Source organism: Rhododendron vialii, chromosome 3a (genome assembly GCF_030253575.1).
Source record: "Rhododendron vialii isolate Sample 1 chromosome 3a, ASM3025357v1".
Lineage (NCBI taxonomy): Eukaryota > Viridiplantae > Streptophyta > Magnoliopsida > Ericales > Ericaceae > Rhododendron > Rhododendron vialii.
The window spans coordinates 2172585-2192940 of record NC_080559.1 but is presented as its reverse complement, the minus strand read 5'-3'; the positions used below and the strand labels follow the sequence as shown (position 1 = coordinate 2192940).

General features: G+C 37.6%; 2 protein-coding genes across 6 annotated transcripts; one reads left to right on the top strand and one right to left on the bottom strand.

Moving 5' to 3' along the window:
- Positions 1-696: 696 nt before the first annotated feature.
- LOC131319485 (G-type lectin S-receptor-like serine/threonine-protein kinase SD3-1) lies at positions 697-4861 on the bottom strand. Of its 3 annotated transcripts, XM_058349738.1 has the most exons (3): positions 4664-4861; positions 3813-3874; positions 697-3297 (listed from the first exon to the last, which is right to left on the bottom strand). In XM_058349738.1, exons 2-3 carry the CDS (start codon positions 3822-3824, stop codon positions 1027-1029), a joined length of 2283 nt encoding a protein of 760 aa, XP_058205721.1. In that variant the 5' UTR covers positions 3825-3874; positions 4664-4861; the 3' UTR covers positions 697-1026. The 3 variants fall into 3 exon arrangements, with proteins under 3 accessions (XP_058205721.1, XP_058205722.1, XP_058205723.1); XM_058349739.1 differs by lacking the exon at positions 3813-3874 and having other exon boundaries at positions 4664-4819; XM_058349740.1 differs by lacking the exons at positions 3813-3874; positions 4664-4861 and adding an exon at positions 3394-3782.
- Positions 4862-15620: 10759 nt separating this feature from the next.
- Positions 15621-19822, top strand: LOC131319145 (zinc finger CCCH domain-containing protein 30-like). Of its 3 annotated transcripts, none has more exons than XM_058349285.1 (3): positions 15622-15731; positions 15824-15869; positions 17335-19346. In XM_058349285.1, the coding sequence occupies exon 3, from the start codon at positions 17351-17353 to the stop codon at positions 19310-19312; it is 1962 nt and encodes a 653-aa protein (XP_058205268.1). In that variant the 5' UTR covers positions 15622-15731; positions 15824-15869; positions 17335-17350; the 3' UTR covers positions 19313-19346. The 3 variants fall into 3 exon arrangements, with proteins under 3 accessions (XP_058205267.1, XP_058205268.1, XP_058205269.1); XM_058349286.1 differs by having other exon boundaries at positions 15651-15731; positions 15818-15869; XM_058349284.1 differs by having other exon boundaries at positions 15621-15869; positions 17335-19822.
- The last annotated feature ends 534 nt before the right edge of the window (positions 19823-20356 follow it).

The following is a 20356-nucleotide window of genomic DNA, read 5'->3' as shown; positions in this document are numbered from 1 at the left end:
AGGTATGGTGAGCATATGAGTTCAAATCATGTGAGAGGAAGTTGATACCTTTGTTGATAGGTTGGCTTGGGGTTGAGTGCTGCAACTTGCTTGTAATACGTGACAAAAATATTGAGTGGAAAGAAGTATATGGGGGAACCAAAACTAATCAAAGTATGCAAAATAGTAAATACAACACACAAAACCCATCAACCACGGGAAAAGCAGAAGGTGAAAACTGAAAAATCTGCACCACCCACCTCCTCCTAGTCGGGCTTTTAGTAGGTTTTAGAACTATGAACACTGGGTGACTCCATCGATTGCTTATTTCTGGAGCTTGTAGATCAGCACTTATTGATTTCCAATGAACGGAATTTATTCACGGTCTCCTACCAATGAAAATTGAAAAATGATCGATTTTGGTCATTGAATTGAGACTCAGAAAAAGTGAGGGTGAAAATTGAAAAATGATCGATTTTGGTCATTGAATTGAGACTCGGAAAAAGTACACCCTCACGAGGATGGACAAAATTGCCTTCCATGATGCAACCTGAAATACCTTTTAACTTCATGATTTCCAGTGCTGAGTCAATTAAAGTTCGTTCAACTCAAAACAGCACATTGGTGAATCTGTTTCAAAAGTCTTATGACGCATTTGACCCTTCTGTGAAGGAGAACGGATAGTAGTATGAACATTTGCAAGGACTCCAGGAAAAGAACCAGAAAACAACCTTACAATCCAATGATTTCTAGGTCATAATTATCTAATCTACCAAATCCACAGAGAGAATGGAAGAAAACGTTGTCCAGTAATGAATCAAAGTTAAGAAGACGACATCGATACATTATATTCGGTGCAGTGGAAAACGCGGCAAAACTTTTGGGTAGGAAGAAAAGAAGGCCATGTCCATCAGTCCTTCTCCAAAGAGTACGGACTAAAATTTCGCAACCATAGCAAAATGACCTCAGTCTGGTCAACCGTGCTGTTAGCTCCACTGTACAAAACGAAGAGAAGAAATAACTTCAAATGAAACAAATCTACATGTGTTAGATTCTATGCTCTAGTTCAGACTCTGATGATTCCTCTACCTCTTGTTGCCTGCGGGAAACGAAAGGGGGTGGAGGAGGATCCACACTCAAAGTGCCTTCCAACACCTTAATGACTTCTCCCATTGAAGGCCTCATTTCCTCATCAAATTGCAAACACCAGAATGCAATCCTCAATGCCCTTTCCAATTGTTCCGAATTCAAACCACCCTCTATTCTCCGGTCTACTACCATCTCCACCTCTCCTTTTTTCCACAACTCATAAGCCCACTCGCAAACACCACCACCCTCTCGTCGCCCACTTACCAATTCCACCACCATATTGCCAAAATCCCTCACATCTCTCTCTCCGCCAACTCTCTCTCTCCCCAACCCGAATTCGCTCACCTTGGCATTGAAGTTTTCGTCCAAAACCACATTCTCGCATTTCAAGTTACCGTGACTCAAGAACTGTCTACATCCCGAGTGCAAGTAAGCAATTGCCCTTGCGATGGATAAGCATATCTCCATTCTCTTCCCCCATGTCAACCTCTTGCACGTCTTAGGATCTTCTATGCATTTTGCCAGTGAACCGTTCTTGGCAAACTCGTAGACCAAAAATCTATGGTTTGAATCACAACAGTAACCCTCGAGCTGAACAAGGTTTTTGTGGTAAATACTTCCAATTTTTGAAACCGTGTTTCGGAACTTTCTAGCTTCAATATCTACATCTTTGATGTCTTTCACTGCAACCGGTTGATTGTTTGGAAGCACACCTTTGAACATCTTTGGTCCAATTTGGTGCTTAAAATTTGCTGCAACTTCTTTGATTTCAGAGAAGGAAAATGCAATAGAACCTTTTGAGTTGGTACTAGTGTAAGCTAAAGCAGCTTTCCTCCTCATATGTTTCCTTCTCTTGTAGAAATAGAAGCCGATCCCAGCCTGAATTACAACAAACACTAAAAATGTGCCTAATGCCATTCCAGTTAGGCAAGGAATACAAAACCCATCTGGAGAAGACGATGAAGATGCAGGGGAAATAGGTAAAGCAGCAAGTGGATCGGAGCACCTCTTAACAAAAGATATAGAACTCAAAGATGGGTTTGATTGACCAGTAATGTATTGTGTTTTCATAATCCGGCATTGTGGAGTCACATCATTCGTGAAAGTCACCGCAGTGCAACGAGGGTCTTCTTGGCACAAACTCTTGCATTTCTGCAAACTAGCCAGTGTGACCGTTCCATTCGGTGGGTAAATTCCATACAAAAATGTATGCTCATATTTTGTGATGAAGGAACCAGATTTACAGTCATTGCCATATGGAACCAAACATTTCAAGCTAGACTCAGTTGTAGTAGCTCTAAAGGGGCATTTGCAGACAGGAAACCCAGAAGAATTAAAAACGCATATTCCACAATGCCCACAAGTTGCGAAAACATCACACTGATTCTCAACAGCTTCCCAAACCGGGGTCCACGTCTTTGAAACATCAAACCATGAGTACATCCGAAGATTTCCATCCGCATCCAGTCTAAGAAATCGGTATTTCACATCCGAATCATTGTGATCTTCTCCAAAAACAGACCAAACCACTTCCGATCTTTGGTCAAGAAGCTGTAGGGTTCCGTCGGAGTTGAGAATGGCTTGTAAAATCGATTTGGATCTGCTTTTGCTATTCCAGTAGAAAACATTGTTTTCCCACCGGAGTTGCAATTGGTCTTTTATGTGAAGACTGTAGTAACTTGATATTGAATTTCTACTTGAAGCACGGAGTGTCTGAATAACAGATAGAGTCTGAGAGGGTAGAAGTGTGTCAGTTGGGGTGTCAAAGCTTTGCCAAACAATCTCTCTCTTTTTGCTGAGAAGAACAAAGTTGCCAGTATTTAAGAGAACTGCCGAAGCAACGGATGAATTGGTAGTGTTGCTTGTCCAAGAAATGAATCCTACATCGGAATCAAACAAAACCAGGTCTCCATCTTGGGTTAGATGGAAGTAGGAATTATTGCCCACAGTTAAGTCAGCTCCGGCAACCCAAACCACTGTTTGTTTACTGACTGGAATGGAGTTCGAATTGAAATGGATCCCGACACTATACTGAGCCAAACGGTTAAAAAACCCAATAGCGAAATTCCCATTGGAGGAGGTCCAACGGTTGTTTTCTACGACAGAAAGTTTTGAACCCAAGGGAATTTGACAGATGGAAACGGAAAAGAGCAAGAATCCAGTTGAGATGAAGAGTTGGAAAGCTGAACCCAGGAGTATTTTCTCTTTCCCAAGCATAACTGCATATGGCTAGAAATGCAGAAGAAGAGTTATAAGAACAATGACAAGCTGTAGCTTCTGCATATTGACGATGAATTACAAAGTTACATAGAATTTCCAACTTACAAGAAATAATTAGGTCAAATCAGGCAACTAAGTTGGGAACTCTCTCAGGCTGTGTTTGTATTATTGATTTACGGTGATATTTGCTAACGGAAATGACAATGACAAACTTAGCTTCTTTTCATCATCCCTTTATCTTTTCCTTAAAGATTTTCATTATCATAACTCCACTGTCCAAAACACGACCTCAAGGTTTTCAAGACCAAACAATTGTAAAGACGATTGAACATGACAAACACGACATCAATATTGACAAATTTTCCGTTGATAATGAAAGGATTGAACCGCACTCTCACAATTCTTCAAAAATTTCAACTATAAAGGTTCTTCAAGACAACATAAACAAACAAATTGAGCACACTTATTCACGTGCGCAAAGAAGTGTCGGCAAAATACAGAATAGAACATTCAGAGTTTGGTACCTGAAATGACATGCAAAGCCTTAGAAATTCAAGAAGCCGGTATTGACCACCATGGACAGTTCCTAAAATGGTCCAATAAGAAAGTGGCATGTGAGCAACAAACAATGGACTGCTACGACTAACAGATTGATTGAAAATTCAAAACTGAACCATCACAAACTAGTAAGAAAGCAATAAAACCTTACTCTTCATAGGAAGACACTATTATATCCATGGAATTTTGGGTTTGAATTGAAAATTTGGCACAAATGGGTCCCTAGTCCCCTATTTAAGTTGGTAAGGTAACTTTGTGACAATATGCAATCACTTTCAGAGCTCAAAAGTGACACTGTTAGGCAATGGTTTACAGGTAGACAAAGGTTAAAGAACCATTATATGTACGTCTTTATGTATGCATATGCATAACCTGTAGAAACATAAGGCAGTGTTTGGGCTGTCAATTTTAGGTTGGATTTTTTTGTTTGCAATAATAGCACAAAATGACCCACTCCTTGTCTGCCATATCTATTTTAGCAGGGAGAACTTCCTTTAGGGGCCAAAAAGCTTAGGTTTCAAAGCCTCTCTCGATTCTTACAGAAAAAAAAAGGGCTAAAGAATGACCTTTTTAACCTATCCCAAACACAACCTAAGCAAACGCAGGGATTATTCTGTTCAGAAATGCAAGTAGATATTCATCTTATACATACAGAGACTAAATTGCTTCCAAACTGGGAAGGTGAAATGGGTAAGAAAATGTGAAAATGAAACCCTAGAAATGAAAAGGTCACCTGAAAGAACTATTTTGAGACTACCCAACTAGAAAGTACACTTTTTTTACTTGAAAATCTAAGCTCAGAAGAGATTGGACTCACCGAGAAAAGGGTACAAGTTGAACCCACTTCAGATTTGGACACAATGTCGCCGGAGAAGCCGACTGGGAGTCACTGAAGTTCCAGAACAGAGGGAGAGAGTGAGAGGATGTGAAGTATTCAGATGAGAGAGAGAGAGAGATGATACTAGTAGTACTCCACTAGATTATTTTTAGTCAACTGTAGAACACAAGTTGGACCAAACTTTTTATTCCCCGGGTTCACGTTTTAGACTGTCGGAAGAGAGAGTAAAATATGTACACAAAAAACAAAGAACGAAAAAGAAAAGAAGATTTTAAAGTTCTGTTTTTTAGCATAGCAAAAAAAAAGTTCTGATTCTTTTATGTCTCAAAATGTCTTTTCTAATTTACGTACAATTCGACTAATCGGAATAATTTACGTGAATTTCGACTAATAACCTCGCCTAATTCTTAGTAGGATAGTTTTATGTTTTTTTCCCTCCTCGTGGTCATGTTAAGGAATGAAAAAGGTTTATGATTCTTTTTGAGATATTAGACGATTTTGTTTAACCTTTTATGAGTTTCTTCAAAATTATTTTCATTATCATAATCATTTACATTTATAGATCACTGATGACATCGACCGAATTGGGCCTTCTGGGTTACACGCAGACTCTTTACATAACACATTCGGCTCGTTCTGCAATCCCATGCTTGGATACGTGACGAGCTGCACCATCATGCTTGCCGAACATATGGTTCGGCCTAAGTGTTAATTTGGACTTTGTTGATTTTCAAGTATTCAATATATGTACATTCGTGTTTCATCGCGTTAGTAAACTTAATTTCAACGTTTGATAAGTCTCTTCTTACATAAAATGTAAAATTAACTCCGTCGTATTCTTCTTGTAGTAAATAAATAAATAAACGTAACTTGTACAGTACTAGCTTCGAAATTTACTTGGAGATCTTAAACGTGATAAATATTTTCTTGTTCGGATAGTTTTCTTCATCGATCTACTTTATTAGCGATGATGCTTTATTTCTCAATTATTATTTTTTATTTGGGGTATAAATGGAAACTTGTATTCGGCCAATGATCTACTGTATGCATTCATGTGCAAAAGACCATGATTTTTCACTTCCAAATATTTTTGGAACCTAAAGTAGCTTTATTATGATCCGAAGTTAAAAGCCAATTTTATCCTTGGACTACCTTCCAAACTGAAGCTCTGTCATGATCCAATCAAAATCCAACAAATCAAAGACCTTGCTATTTATGAGTCCGGATCCCCTGTCCGACCTATTTGTCCCACCCTTCTTAGCCGTTGATCTCGTAAATCAACGGCTGAGATGGGCCGAGCACTTTTTTCTCAAAACGACGTCGTTTTTGAAACAAAACATGCTCAAACCATCTCATCTGTTGATTTGCGAGATCAAAGACCAAAAAAAGTGGAACAGGAGAGTCGGACAGGGGATCTCAAGTCGCTATTTATACACACAAATTGTAAACACACTCAAGTTTTTGTAGAATTCCAAAAAAAGTAAAATAAAATTGTGAGCTGTAATTTGAGTGCAAGTAAAAATAAAATGATAACAAAACGATAAAAGTCCCAAGCTGTCACTCACACGTACGGGTCATGCTTCAAATGATTAGCACGTAGAAGGGATTTTTACTCCTACATAAAGTTAATGGGATTCATCATTAATGCTAGCTAGCTCCATGTTAATATCTTGAGGAGTCATTCATTTTAAAAAGTTTAGATACAGAAATCATTAATGCGCAAAGCAAACTAGAAGTATTAATCAGGCATCGGTACTCTCAACATATTGAATTTTTCTTGAACTAACACCCCGTTTCCATTGATAAAAAAAATCACTAAAAACTTAACGGATTTTATCATTTCTTTTTTATCAACAATTTTTTTTCAGTATTTTACCGTCTTGTTTCCACTCAACAAATATTGTTTTCGCTACAGTTACTCTACTCACAAACCATCAACAACTTATTCACTACCGGAAACACCAAACAACTTATCGACCACAAGTAAAAATTTACAAAATTTTCACTACCGGCTCGAAACATCCCCTGAACTCTCAGTACGAAGTTTAATAGTTCGTTCCAATTTTAAACTACGGGCAAAAAAAACATACAGATTAGACATGCTATTAATATCTGATGGAGTTGGTTTGCGTGTATGAACTTATAAATTGAACGGCTCAAATCATGTAAAATGGGTTGTAAGGGTTTGGATGTCTCTTCCACTATGAATCGTACAAAGAGATCACTTCGATAGAACCACATGTGAGAGAATTCATATATATATTTTCGAACCAGAAAACATGAAATGATTCATTTCTAATTAACGGAGTACAGATTTGGCCAGAAATTCATAATTCAATTCAATGGTGTTCTGCCGTATATACTCACCTTAACAATACAATTTTCATTAACTAAATAGGAATACGACGAACCAATTGTAGATGCACGATCACGTGGTGTTCCGAAAGCATCAAACAATTGCTCCCACAATAAGAAACCGAAAAAGAAACAAAATGTAGAGAGATTCCCTGGGTAGCTGTCCTACTTTCTTTGGGGATAGTTTAGACACAGAATTACGTGTACAAGTGGCAGCAGGTGAAGGGAAAAAAAGAAGAAAAAGAAGAAAAAAAGAAGAAGAAAAAGAGGTCATGAGGTGCATGCAATCCAATAAAGTAGCTTTCGGATATGGACTCGTCATGCCAAATATTCCCATTGACCTGGGCTGTAGCAATGTTGCACAGCAAAAGCTTAAGAGTGCAGATTCAAAGGCGACCCCATTTCACAACTCTCAAGAGACACCCATTAAAATTAGTAAAATCTCAAAAGATCCTAAAGATGTGTATATTATTTTTTAATTAATTTCGGGTTGTTTACTTTGACATCATGTTTTTTTTTGGAATTCCTGGAAGGCAGTGCAGAATGGCCGATCAGATCGCTCATTTCAACAATCAATCAACGGCTTAGATCTTAATCAAGTAATGAACAGTTCAGAGTTGTAAGCGCTGAGATTGGATCTGAGTTGGTTGTCCATGTCAAGATGAACGATCGGATCGGTTGCTATGCACCCTTGTTAGACTTAATTCCACATCGCTTATCTAAGCCACCCAAGCTTGGTTAATATATTTTAGAGGTTACTCCACCTATAGCCCATTGGTTTTAGGTTGGAACCCTCCAGGAAATCTAATATGGTATTAAAACTAGGTCTTTGGTGGCCTCACCTCGCGTGGTCAAGTCTTCGTGGCCCGAGTCAATGACCTCATCTCATTAATTCATGCCTCCACGTGCATTCGGGCTACACGTGAGGAGTTGCCTGAGTCAAATCTTCTGATTTCTTCAATTCGTACCTCCATGTGCATTTGGGCTGCACTTGAGGGGGAATATTAGACTTAATCTCACATCGCGCATCTAAGCCACCCAAGCTTGGTTAATATATTTTAGAGGTTACTTCACCTATAGCCAATTGGTTTTAGGTTGGAACCCTCCAAAAAATCTAACACGCTAAGTAGCGAAATGCCGAGCAACATCCCTAGGTCCAATTTTCCTTTTTCTCGACGAAAGTAAGCTTTTGTTAGTAAGGTTTGAACTTCTGCTAAATACATGAGTGTATGGTGCTTATCACTTAACTATCACACTTGCTGCTTTGACATCATGGTTAGGGGTGTGCAAGGGTCGAGTGAGTCGGATTTGACCCCGAACCCGACCCAACATGTCGAGTAATATTATTTTAGGCCCCGAATCCGAACCGAACAAGAGGTAGGAACCATTTGTGAGCCCTTTTTTTTTGGTCGGGTCGGGTCCGACCAAAAAAATGAATTATTCTTTATGAATTGGTCGGATTTGGTCGGGTCGGGTAAGAAACGCACACACCCGAACCCCGAACCGAAATCTAATTTTTAATAGAAAATGAACCCGTACCCAACCAAACAACATGTTCGACCCCGCTCCGAGACCCTTCGAGCCGGGCCGGCCCCGCGGGTGAACTGGTTTTTTGCCCAGGCCTAATCATGGTTAGGTAGAAAGAAATGTCAATGTTTTATTAGTTCGAGGTCAACTAATACCTTTTTGTTTGTTTGTTGAGGAAATTCAAGAAATCTACATAATATATGTAAGAGAGTTGGTGGGTTACCGGTGATCAAGAGTTTGAACCCTTCAGCTAGATGAACTTAACCAATGCGAATTTAAAAAAAAAAAACGGTTTTCTATGTATTACGAGCAAAATAATAGAGATGTATAAATTAACTTCTAAAAGTAAAATAACTAGTACTCCAAAGGATAAACATCCCAATTTTAGCAACCAAAAAAAAAAAAAAAACACTAATCATCACTCTTATATATTTAGCGGCAAAATATTTTTTTTATCCCCGTATAAATCCTTTCAATTTATATATTTATAAAAACATCCACTTGCTGACCTGCATGTTTTCTATTTGAATTAAATTTCACGAACCAAATATTTGGGGGTCCATGGAAAAATTGTATTCATATTTGCTCGGGATCAGTACTGGATCAATATAAAACGGATCTTGCTCCCTGTGAGACCCAAGCAGCTTGAAATATTGCTTCTTAATTGGTCTGAAAAATTTCTTTAAATTTTTTTCATAAAAACAGATAAAACTTCCCAAAGTCTAAACGAAGTTTGAAGGGGATTACGAACATAATCGGGTTCTAGTTCCTCGGGAAATTTCAAGAGATGGCTTTCTTATAGGACGACTCATGCATGTCCGAAGGCACGGCTTGAACGAACGAAGATGGTTCATTATCACTTTTGTGTTGGTGGGTTTTTTCTCATATGACAGAAGATGGTCTTTTCACAATGTCAAGGTAACTGTGGATTTACGTTTTAGGCCCAGTGTCAAGGTAAGCCCAGTTCAAACCCAGTCTGCTTGGTCCATGGTTGGACTGGGTTAAGTTTACACCACGGCCATGTTTCATTGCTTTTAAGACCGGAATGTATTTCATTCAAGAAAGTCATACCAAACCAAACCGAACCGAGCCTTATGTCCCAATCACTTAGGATCGGTCATTCAAGAAAGTAATCCGGCACTAAAAAAGAATTACATCTAAAAATCAAAGAAAAGAATGTTTGTTATAAAGCAAAATAGGGGAATTCTCTTTTGTACGAACCCCATGCTCTTAACACATACCGCAATAACGGACCAAAACGAATTCAGCAATAGTGCAAGTCAAATATCAAAAGAAGAAACTCTTAAGAGTGGAATAGATTCTAATCGAAGAAAGCCACGTTTGGATGGAATAATAGGATCACGGGAATAAATATCATGCGTCTTCCACATAAAAATTCACACACCACCAGTGATTAGATCGGTATGCATTTCAGTATTAGTATAGTTGTGCTACGTTTAGTTCAAGTGCGCGCAATCGAACAGAAGCTACAAAGCTTGAGGAAAATGATCTATAAGACCGGACGTATTGTCCCATTAGGGCGTGAGATGATTTAGGGCATGTTTCGGAGTTAATTTTATTTTTAGATTGTGTGTAGATTAATTATAGATTTTAGGCTATAATTAAGGAGACTTTACTAAAGAGTTTGAACAGTAGATTTAGCTGAAGGGTTTTGTGAGTGAAAATATTAATCATATCCAAATTAAAATGAGAAAAGGGCATAGTCATTCCCATTGGATTATTTATTCCATCTTTTAGTGCCAAAAACATGAAACAGAGATTTTGGACTTAGCCCAATGGTCTATCCCTTTTATTTGATTGGGCTTCCATGGAATTTAGCTGGATGAAGGATTGCAATAAGTTCATTTCCATCTCATAGTTGGGCTTTTCTCGAGTTCGAGTCATGATTCAAAGCGAATCTTTCTTTTTTTATCAATCGATAAAAGAGATCACTTACATCAAATACGATGTAAAAAATACAAAACCGAGACATTACATCAATTAAGAGAGTTCGCGAGACAACAAAACCCAACAATTCAACCAATTCGAGAAATAAGCCCATTATAGGGTAGAAATAAAGAAAGAAAGGAAAAGCTCTCTGAGAAGAACATTCACATGTAGGTGAGTACGTTTGAACTCCTGACCTCTTAACGAGATGTTAGAGTCCTGGCCAACACGTGTCGTTTACCATATAAATTAAATTTTGGCCGGACTTGAATTGGAGTCTTCTGCTATTACTGGACGACATTGATCTTCCAAATCGGTTGATTAATTTGGACAGGTTTTACTAAAAAATGCACTGACAAATCTGATGGTTGAAGTGCGGATCAAAAAAAAAATCTGATGGTTGAAGTCATCCCATGTGGATGAATTTTGACCTAATACCTCCTGAGATGGGTCCCACTATCCAAATTATCCTGTCGGGTGGGGCAGTAGTCCTTGTTAAACAATGAGCATGCTAGCTGTCATCACACAATAGACTACTCCCTAAAATGTTTTTTTTCTTTTCTTTTCTTTGGAGACATAAATCAGTTTGAAATAGAAAAATTCCAAATGTTTGATTTGAGAAAAATTCAAATCAGAAACCACCACATGAAAAGAGTATGGGTGGTTGGGTTCTTGTTCCAAGTTTTTATTAATCAATTTTATGCCAATTTTTTTTTAGATTATTTATTCGTCTAGACTAGAGCAAAGAAAAAAAAAAAACCCTATGAATCTAACCTAAAAATGTTTAAAATAGAAAAAAAAGTATTACAAAAAATCTGCCCCTTTTGTATTATTTTTTCTTCAGTAAACCTTTATAGTCGTTAATTATAATTTTCAGATTTCTCTTGTCATCTTGACGAAGAAATTATCGAAAATAATTAATCTCAGGGGGCTTGGCATAGTGGTCGAGGCATGGATGAGACTTGGGGCTTTTCCTCCTCCTAAGATACCAGGTTCAAACTTTCTCAGGTACTATCAACTCCTTTGGGTCAGTCTATATTGACCTTTGCTCTGACTTTAATTGGGATCCCTATAAGTGGGCGGTGAGATTGGTCTACCAAGATTAGTTGAGATGCACGTAAGCTGGTTTGGAGTCTTTGGACACCTGATTATCAAAAAAATATCTAAAATTATTCGACGCAAACCAAGCAAAAATTCATATATGACATAGTATCTTTTATGGAAAACAATGCAATAATAAAGTTAGGCCGGATGAAAATAACCCATCTTGTGATTGAAACCATCCAAATAATGAGGCTTTACCAAGTGCCATTGATAAGGGTTGTGTTACCAACTTAGTTACCCCTAAAAGGGAAGGCCATATTTCGATGTCCCATTCAAAAAACACAACTTGCCCTACCACTAATAATCAAATCAAAAGTTTGCTTTATTTTGGGTAAGAATCATTTTCAGTTTGTTGTTTCCAATTCTTTGTCCATAATACTAACATCCAAATCTGCAGTGAGTTCAGGGGGTGAGTTGCCCTTATCGGAAGGAGAACTTATGCACTCTTTCATTAGGTCCACACCACTTAGCCCTGAAAATGAAAGCTTATTTATTTATTTATTATTATATATAGGTTATGTGTCCGGCTCAGTTTACGCGCATTTTGACTAATTCTGTAAACCATTTTCACCGCTCACTTGAGAGAGTCTCAATTAAAGTCAGAGCAAAACTCTGTAAAAACTAGCCTCAAAGAAATTGATAACACTTAAGAGATTTTGAACATGAGACTTTTAGATAACCAATAAGTCTGGGCCCTGAGCTAGTTAGTTCAATCCCTTGGGTTCCTGAAAATGAAAGCTTAACACACATCAATGAATATGATCCATGCATGTTGAGAGAAAGAAGTGCATCCAATACTAGAATGAAGTTAATTTTAGGTACATTAATTAATGGGGAAAACACTTATTGCAGTTTAGTTTTGTGAGTGATGACCATATTGGGAAAATAAGTAATTAAACTACTATTTCTTGTGAGGTATATGATTGCTTTGGTAGTTATCCATTGCGAGTGAGAAATAAATATTTAAAAAATAAGTCATTTTTCACATTAAACAGTCCAAACAGAGCCCCGGTCACTACACACCATAGTTCCCCAATGAGTTCTTTCACACAGGAATTCGTTTTTACAACATTATTATTTGGCCATTTTGTGTTTTCACTATCCTTAGTGAACTGCTATGGCCCCAAAATTTTAGAATTAGATCCTCCTTGGTCCCTTGAGTTAATGGACCGTCCCGTCCCCGGCATTCATGGGTGTTTTCAAGTCTACTTTGATAATCGGGTTGTTCAATTTTTAGACCTCGTTGCTAATATGAATTACGCGAAAATAAGTTCAGTAGATATCGCTGGAGTATGTTTTTTGAACAATTTTTTTTTTGTAAGAAATGAAAAAAATAAAGTTTAATTGAAACTCTAAATCGGAACCCTTTTCTCGGAATATTGATATTGATCCAAAAACAATATATCAACCAGCTGAATTTTCTCAATAGGCCACCATTATACAATTTCGTATAGGAGGGTAAGAGGTTAATCCGTGCCAAAAGAAATTTTTTTTCCCTTGAATGGGGGTATTTTCTAAATTATTTATCCTTTTAAAGGGTTATTGATTGGGTTAATGATTGTGGGTATGGCCTTACGTCGGGTTTGATATTGAGATACTTGTTCTCTACAACTTGTAATTTTAAAAATATCAAATGACCTTCGATTATGATTTTTTTGTGTGACTTAAGATTATGGCCTTACGTTACGCTAAGATTCTTATTTTTTAGTACTTATTTTTTGCTTTTCGAGACATGTCATTCTCTCACAATACATCATAGTTAATTTAAAAAATAAGTACTTTATTTATTTTAGTGGAACACACCCTCTCGACGATCTCTATTAAAGTAGATAGTCTCTTTTCAAGTGAGTCCAAAAGTGATCTACAAATTCTCCAACCGATACAGCAGTTCCTTTAGGAGAGATCCAATTCTATTCTTTTTTTGGTAAATTTATTAGTTTCTTATCCCCAAAGTGATAGAACCACAATTCACTCCTCCCCGGAAATCCGCTCTCTTTGTGCTTTCGAGCCTCCTCATTGGTGGAGGCCACCGACCCATTCCAATTTTAATCCACATAAGGCTCCGTTCAGGTGTTGGAAATATTATACGAAAAATAGATTTTCAAGAAAAAGTGAGATGAGATGAAGTAAAGGAACGATGATATTTTCTCATGTGTGTTTTCTTGACAAACAATCTTGTAGGATAATTGATTCGTCTAGACGAGAAAAAAGTTAAAAAATTTCTCCTTTAACCCAAATACTTTCGGAAATATCCAAGAAAAAAACCCCAAAAGCTGGCGTGTTTGGCTTTATCTTGGATGTTTTCAAAAAAATTTGGATAAAAATCATAATTTTTACTTTTCTGAAGGATCAGTAATCCACAAAGATTAAACGCAAAATTAACAAATACAAAAAAAATTGAATAAAAGCAAAACAAGAAAAACCCAAAATTTTTTTTTGGTGAAACAAGGCCTTAGTATAAACTTGACCAATTATTTCTTCCATTCCACAGGTGATGTTAAATTTATTCTAGGCCGTTTGTGTTGACGTCTTGCCGGAGAAACAGAGATGGTGACAGCCGCGGCTGCGATTGCCAGAGATGACAATTATCAGAGCGTACTTGGCGACTTTCGATGACCGGAGGCAGCACACGGCTGCTGGAAGTGAGTATTGGTGTGGCGGCAATTGGGTGAGTATAAATGATTAAGTATAGGATTTGTTGACGAATGACGATGAGGAAATTCTTGGACTCGACAAATAACTTTAAATGGGTGTGAAAAGAAATTGGTGTTATAGAGATACTACCATATATTGGGTTCAAATAGAATCACTCCGCCAAAATTTGGTTGGGTCTATTTATTTACGAAGCAAAATACAAAACTAACTAAACCGTAATTGGCTCTGTTTGTCTAATTGAATATGGATATCCAAATATACTACTCCATGTAATGTGAATATTCAACATAGAGTCACTCGAAGTATTGAATATTCGACACGACGGGGAGGGTTATATTATTGACGTGATCACTATTAATCCCGTGATTAATGTATTTTATGATCATGCATTCCTTCATTATTAGTTCTGTTACATAAACGGCCTCATTGCATACAAGTAATTGGAATAATGAGCACCTAATAGTTATCTAATTAACTTTACTATAAGGTAAATATTTATGAAACTCAATTTAATAAAGCAACCGTTATGACCATTACTGTGGATTCACATTAAACAAACTCACCATGGAGTCATGATTTAGAGTCATTCAAGTGTAAAATAAACTTGACTACAATTTAATTAGAAGATTCGAATTGTTCCTTTTATAAATCTCGATATGCATGTTTTTTATGTATATTTGATGTCGATATCCATCAAAATGAGCCACATTGGTTGGAAATGCAATGGACGTATATGTATTTATGAAAAAACCAAGTTGCTTTGAATGGCATCCATTAAAAGTAGAACGAACTATATTTATTGTCAAAGTAATTAAAATGTATATTGCTAATAAAACACAAGTAATTCGAGTAAGTCATTATTAACGTCTGATCAAATTAATCTTTTTGCATGAACGATTAATGGTACTTTAATATCATTAAGAGTCAATGATTCGAGCCGTTAAATGAGATCATCATTGATCTTATTATAATGTCGCATAAAAGAATCACAACAGCATTACATGAGACAATCCTTAAGCCTAACGGCTTAAGTTGGCTTGACTTGACAATTATCCTGAGACGTTTTGCTCCCCCAAAGATTTCAGGTGCAAAATTTTTAATCAGATGTTAGAAACTTTAGAGCCAAATCGACTATAATTCGATACGTACTACAAGTGGATGGTGGATTTAGTCTCCATAAGCTAGTTCGGACACCTGATTTTTAAAACAGAACATAAAATATAATCCTTATTCCAAGATATTGGACACATGCATTTATGTATTTTGTTCATGTGAACCTTCAATTGGATAGGCAAAGAATACTCTATAGTGGGGGTGCTATTAATAAAGCAAATTTTATTTCTCCAGAGAGAGAGAGGCATAGGAAATAGCGAAGGGAGAAAGAAGAATATAAAAGCAGAGCTCTTCTCCTTGTCATCAGCTCACAACTTTCTCGTTCTCATTCTCTCTTCATCATCATGTAATCTCTTCCTCTCTCCCTTGATTTCTCCATAATTTCTCTGCGTAGATCTGCGCTGAGCTCTCCTATCTCTCTCCCTCTCCAAGATGCAGTCTTTCTTGCTTTGTTGTTACTATTAACTGGGAGTACAAACACTGGGTACGACTCTCTCTCTCTCTCATGTTTTCTTCCTTCTTAACCTGTTTCAGTTCTCTCTCTCTCTCTCTCTCTCTCTCTCGCGCGCGCGCGCGCGCGCTCTCTATACTTGTATAGGTGTATCTTGATTCTTTATTGCTTTCTTTTAGTTTCTTTGATGTGGGTAGTTTTACAACACGCTTAAATTGATCATTTTTAGTTATTTCTTCTGCAATTCTGTTCTGTAATCTTCCAGGTGGTAAAATTGGTAATTTTCCAATGTTGTTTTCCATTTCTTTTTATTGTCTAGAAGACATGTCCCTTTGATTAATTACTTTTCTTTGTTGGAAATGATGAATTCGAGTCTTTTCACTTTCTTATGCATTTAGCGGTTTATTATTTAGATTGAGATTCTTTTTCTTTGTCATTTGTTTGGTTCCCGAGAAAATTCGATGATTATCTTTAGGTTGTTTTGATTTCCAAGAATTTGGTTGGGAAAGATCTTTTTTTTAATTAATCAAGCCACATAGTTTAGGACCCGTTTGGTAGCCCTCGCTTAATTCTTGTTTATTCCTTATTTTAAGCGCATACACAAGTGAACCAAACGGAACTCTCTTTTTTAATAGCTTAAAGGGTAGAAAATATAATATGAAAAAAGATAAGAACACTGGAAATTGCATTGATTTTGTACGCTAATTTTTGTAAGAAAATTCAGCCTGGTCTTCAAGATTTCTGTTTGTTATATCTCTAAATAGTTCTCCCCGGCCAAACAGGTCATATTATTCTTGATGTTTAAAAACTCTTATCTGAATGTTGATTCCTTTTTTTTTTCTTGTGGGAAATCATCCGATGCTTTCAGACAATCGTGTCAATCAGAATTTTTTTTTGACACAACAAACCTTATCCTATCTTTTATTTGATTCTATTAATCCTAAGAATATGAAACTTCCCGTTTTGCAGAGATTCGTTTTAGATATATGCTTATTTTTTTTGCATTTTCCAATTTTGTCACTGTCTTAACACAGCCCTTTGTCTAAATATATACAACAAGGTAGTTTCATTGCCTATTCTCCATTAATTTCCTCCAAAACTTGCAATCATTTCAACTTTCAAGTAATAGTAGACTCTCATTTTGTTTGAATGGTGGCCATTTGTTTAGTGCTTATCTTTATTATTGCTATATACCTCTATTGTTTCTTATGCATTCTTAGATTTTGATGTGATTACATCGTGTTCGTCATATAGGGTTCTGGGTTTTTTCCCTCCCTCAGTATCGGCTAGTAATTTCGAGGATTAGTAGATGTCATTTGAAACTCTTTGTGCCTGTCCTAAGAAGAGTAATTTGTCCCTTTATCCGTGATAAGTGAGTTAAATCGTGAGGAAGCATGGCATATGTTTTGGAAATGATATTTCGATTTGACGTGTGAATATGATGGCTGTTTTTTTGTAGTTGGATTCCGATTATTGGGTTTTGTGGTTTTGTTTGCAGTTGGACTTTCTAGCAAATGGAAGCAGGTTTTGTGGATCAGCGTGGTGAACAATTTGACATAGACATGAACAACTTGACAGTTGAAACCAAAGACAGTTCTACCAATTTCCTTGAATTTGCTGCTAACAACGATGTTGATCGCTTCAAACATTGTATTGAGCATGATCTTTCGGGTATTGATGAGGTCGGTTCATGGTATGGTCGGAACAAGAAGGGGTCAAAACAAATGGTTCTTGACCATAGAACTCCTTTAATGGTTGCTGCTACTTATGGTAGCATTGATGTCATGAAACTGATTCTTTCTTTTTCTAGTGTCGATGTAAATCAGACTTGTGGCCTTGATAAGCTCACCGCCCTTCATTGTGCGGCATCCGGTGGTTCTGAAAACGCTGTGGAGGTTGTGAAACTTCTCTTAGAAGCAGGTGCCGATAGTAACTTGATTGATGCTAACGGTCATTTTCCTGTTGATGTTATTCTAGTGTCCCCAAAGTTGCCTTACGTGAAATTTATGCTTGAGGATCTCCTAAGGGTGTCAAAAACCACATCAAGTTCGAGTCCTAATTCTCCACCACTTTCCTCATCCCCGGACAATAGGTCCGTATCATCGAGTTCGGACTCAAATTCTTCCCCCAAGAGTCCAAAGTACAACGATGTCTTGATTTCCTCTCCTGTGGAGAAGAAAGAATACCCGATTGACCCATCATTGCCGGATATCAAGAACGGCATTTATTCAACGGATGAGTTCCGTATGTTCTCCTTCAAGATCCGACCTTGTTCGCGGGCCTACTCCCATGATTGGACTGAATGCCCGTTTGTCCATCCGGGCGAAAATGCCCGTAGGAGGGATCCGAGAAAATTCCATTACAGTTGTGTCCCTTGTCCTGATTTCCGAAAAGGGGCATGCAGAAGAGGTGATATGTGCCAATATGCTCATGGCGTTTTCGAGTGTTGGCTCCACCCGGCTCAGTACAGGACCCGGCTTTGTAAAGACGGAACAAATTGCTATAGAAGAGTATGCTTTTTCGCCCACAAACAAGAGGAACTGAGACCCTTGTTTGTTTCAACAGGTTCTGCCGTTCCATCCCCTCGGTCTTCTGATTTTAATTTAATGCCTCCCTCGCCATTTACGCCACCCGTGTCTCCATCTTCCAATGGAATTTCGAACATGGGTTGTTTTCAGTCTAGTCGGTTGCAATCATCTTTCAATGCAAGAGACATTTTGGTTGAGGACTTAGATTTGTTGTCGGATTACGATGTGCAACAACAACAACTGCTGAATGAACTGTCCCGGCTGAGAGAGCCGGGAATCAGTTCTCTCTCTTCATACCCTCCGAGCCGTGAAGAGCTCTTTTCTGCAGAGAGCTCTTCTCCACGGTACTCTGATCAGGCATTGCTGGCATCGTCGGCTGTCTTCTCTCCTACACACAAGTCTGCGGTTTTCAATCAGTTTCATAATACGAATTTCTCTCCGAAAAACATCGATCACCCTCTATTGCAAGGCTCATTCGGAGTTCAATCTCCAGGAAGGATGTCCTCTCGAATAGTAGACCCCATCTCACCAATGAGCTCAAGGGTTCCGATGCAACAGGAGTTTCGCAGCCTTAGTTCCCATGATCTTGGCTCCAATTCTGCTGCCATTGTTGGTCAAAACAGTGATTCTTGGGCAAAATGGCGATCTTCCAATGGCAAGCCGGATTGGACCGTCAATGCTGATGAATGTGGTAGGCTTCGGAGATCTTCATTTGAGCTTGGAAATAATGGAGGAGGAGAGGAGCCGGATTTGTCGTGGGTTCAATCACTTGTCAAAGAATCTCCGCAAGAAGTAAAGGAAAATCCTGAAAAAATGGTCTCAGGCACTGGCATTGGATCCTCGGGTAAAGGGTTGGATTTGAACTCTGAGATTGAACCTATCGACCAATCAGTTCTGGGGGCGTGGCTTCAGAAAATGCAGCTTGATCAGCTATATATTGCTCAGTGAAATCTTGATCACGAAAGGCAATGCTTGTTTGGAGGTAACCAGAATGCTTGTTTGGAGGTAACCAGTAGTGAATACATACCTAGTTTTTTTGGTTGGAACTTTTGGAATTTTTTGGTGTTGGGGTAGATGGAGCTGACAGTAACAAGGAGGAAAGCAAGGAAGATCTAGTTCAAAAGAAAGGTTAATTTTCTGCATGTCATTTTCGATTACAGCTGAAGACTGAAGTTACAAGGGTAGAAATTCAATGGGTTTTTCTTAGGGGAGAAAAAAGAAGCCCTTTTCTCCCAATATTTCTGATTTTAGGTCAATATATATAATTGTCATTTTCCCCCCTTTTTAATTGGCTAAATATGCATATAGAATAGAAACTGATGTCTATATAGTTAAGAAAGCTCATATATTGCAGCTTCTATTCTGTTTTGGTTAATCCATTTGTATATTATTGGGGAACAGTGGATGATGGTACTTTTGTTGTATTTTGTGATTAATAAGAGTCTGATTAGGGTATAAGCTGGCTGGCCCGGACAACTGACTTATCAAAAAAACAATCTAATTAGGGTACGAGAAAATGGAGAGAAAAGGAAGATGGAAAAAGATTAATTCGATTGCTGTTATGAGTTACATACAGCTGAAGTTTACTGATATCTATGCTGTTTTATACCTCTATAGTTGTTGGTCGGGAAATGATTTTGTCCACCCTCATTAAACACGAGCGAATAATATCCTCGATTTCGTTGGTGGGAGTCCCACCAGAAAGTCGTTTCATCTTATGTGAAAAATAAGTGTGTAGATTCTATAGGCCTGTACATTTTCAACCTATGAAAGTGATTGTATATGGATAAGGCAAACAAAATTGGACTTCTTGTTTTTGTTTGACTTCTGCTAATAGCTCATGTCTCAAAATCGCATATGGCAAGGATGAACAAAATTGGACTCTTGTGTTAAAACTTACAAATGCTTCAAAAGATAAATCTTGAATGTCTTTTCTATAGTTAAATCTTCTAGCTTTGTTTTTTCATTCCATGCATGTGCTTAGTGGATTAA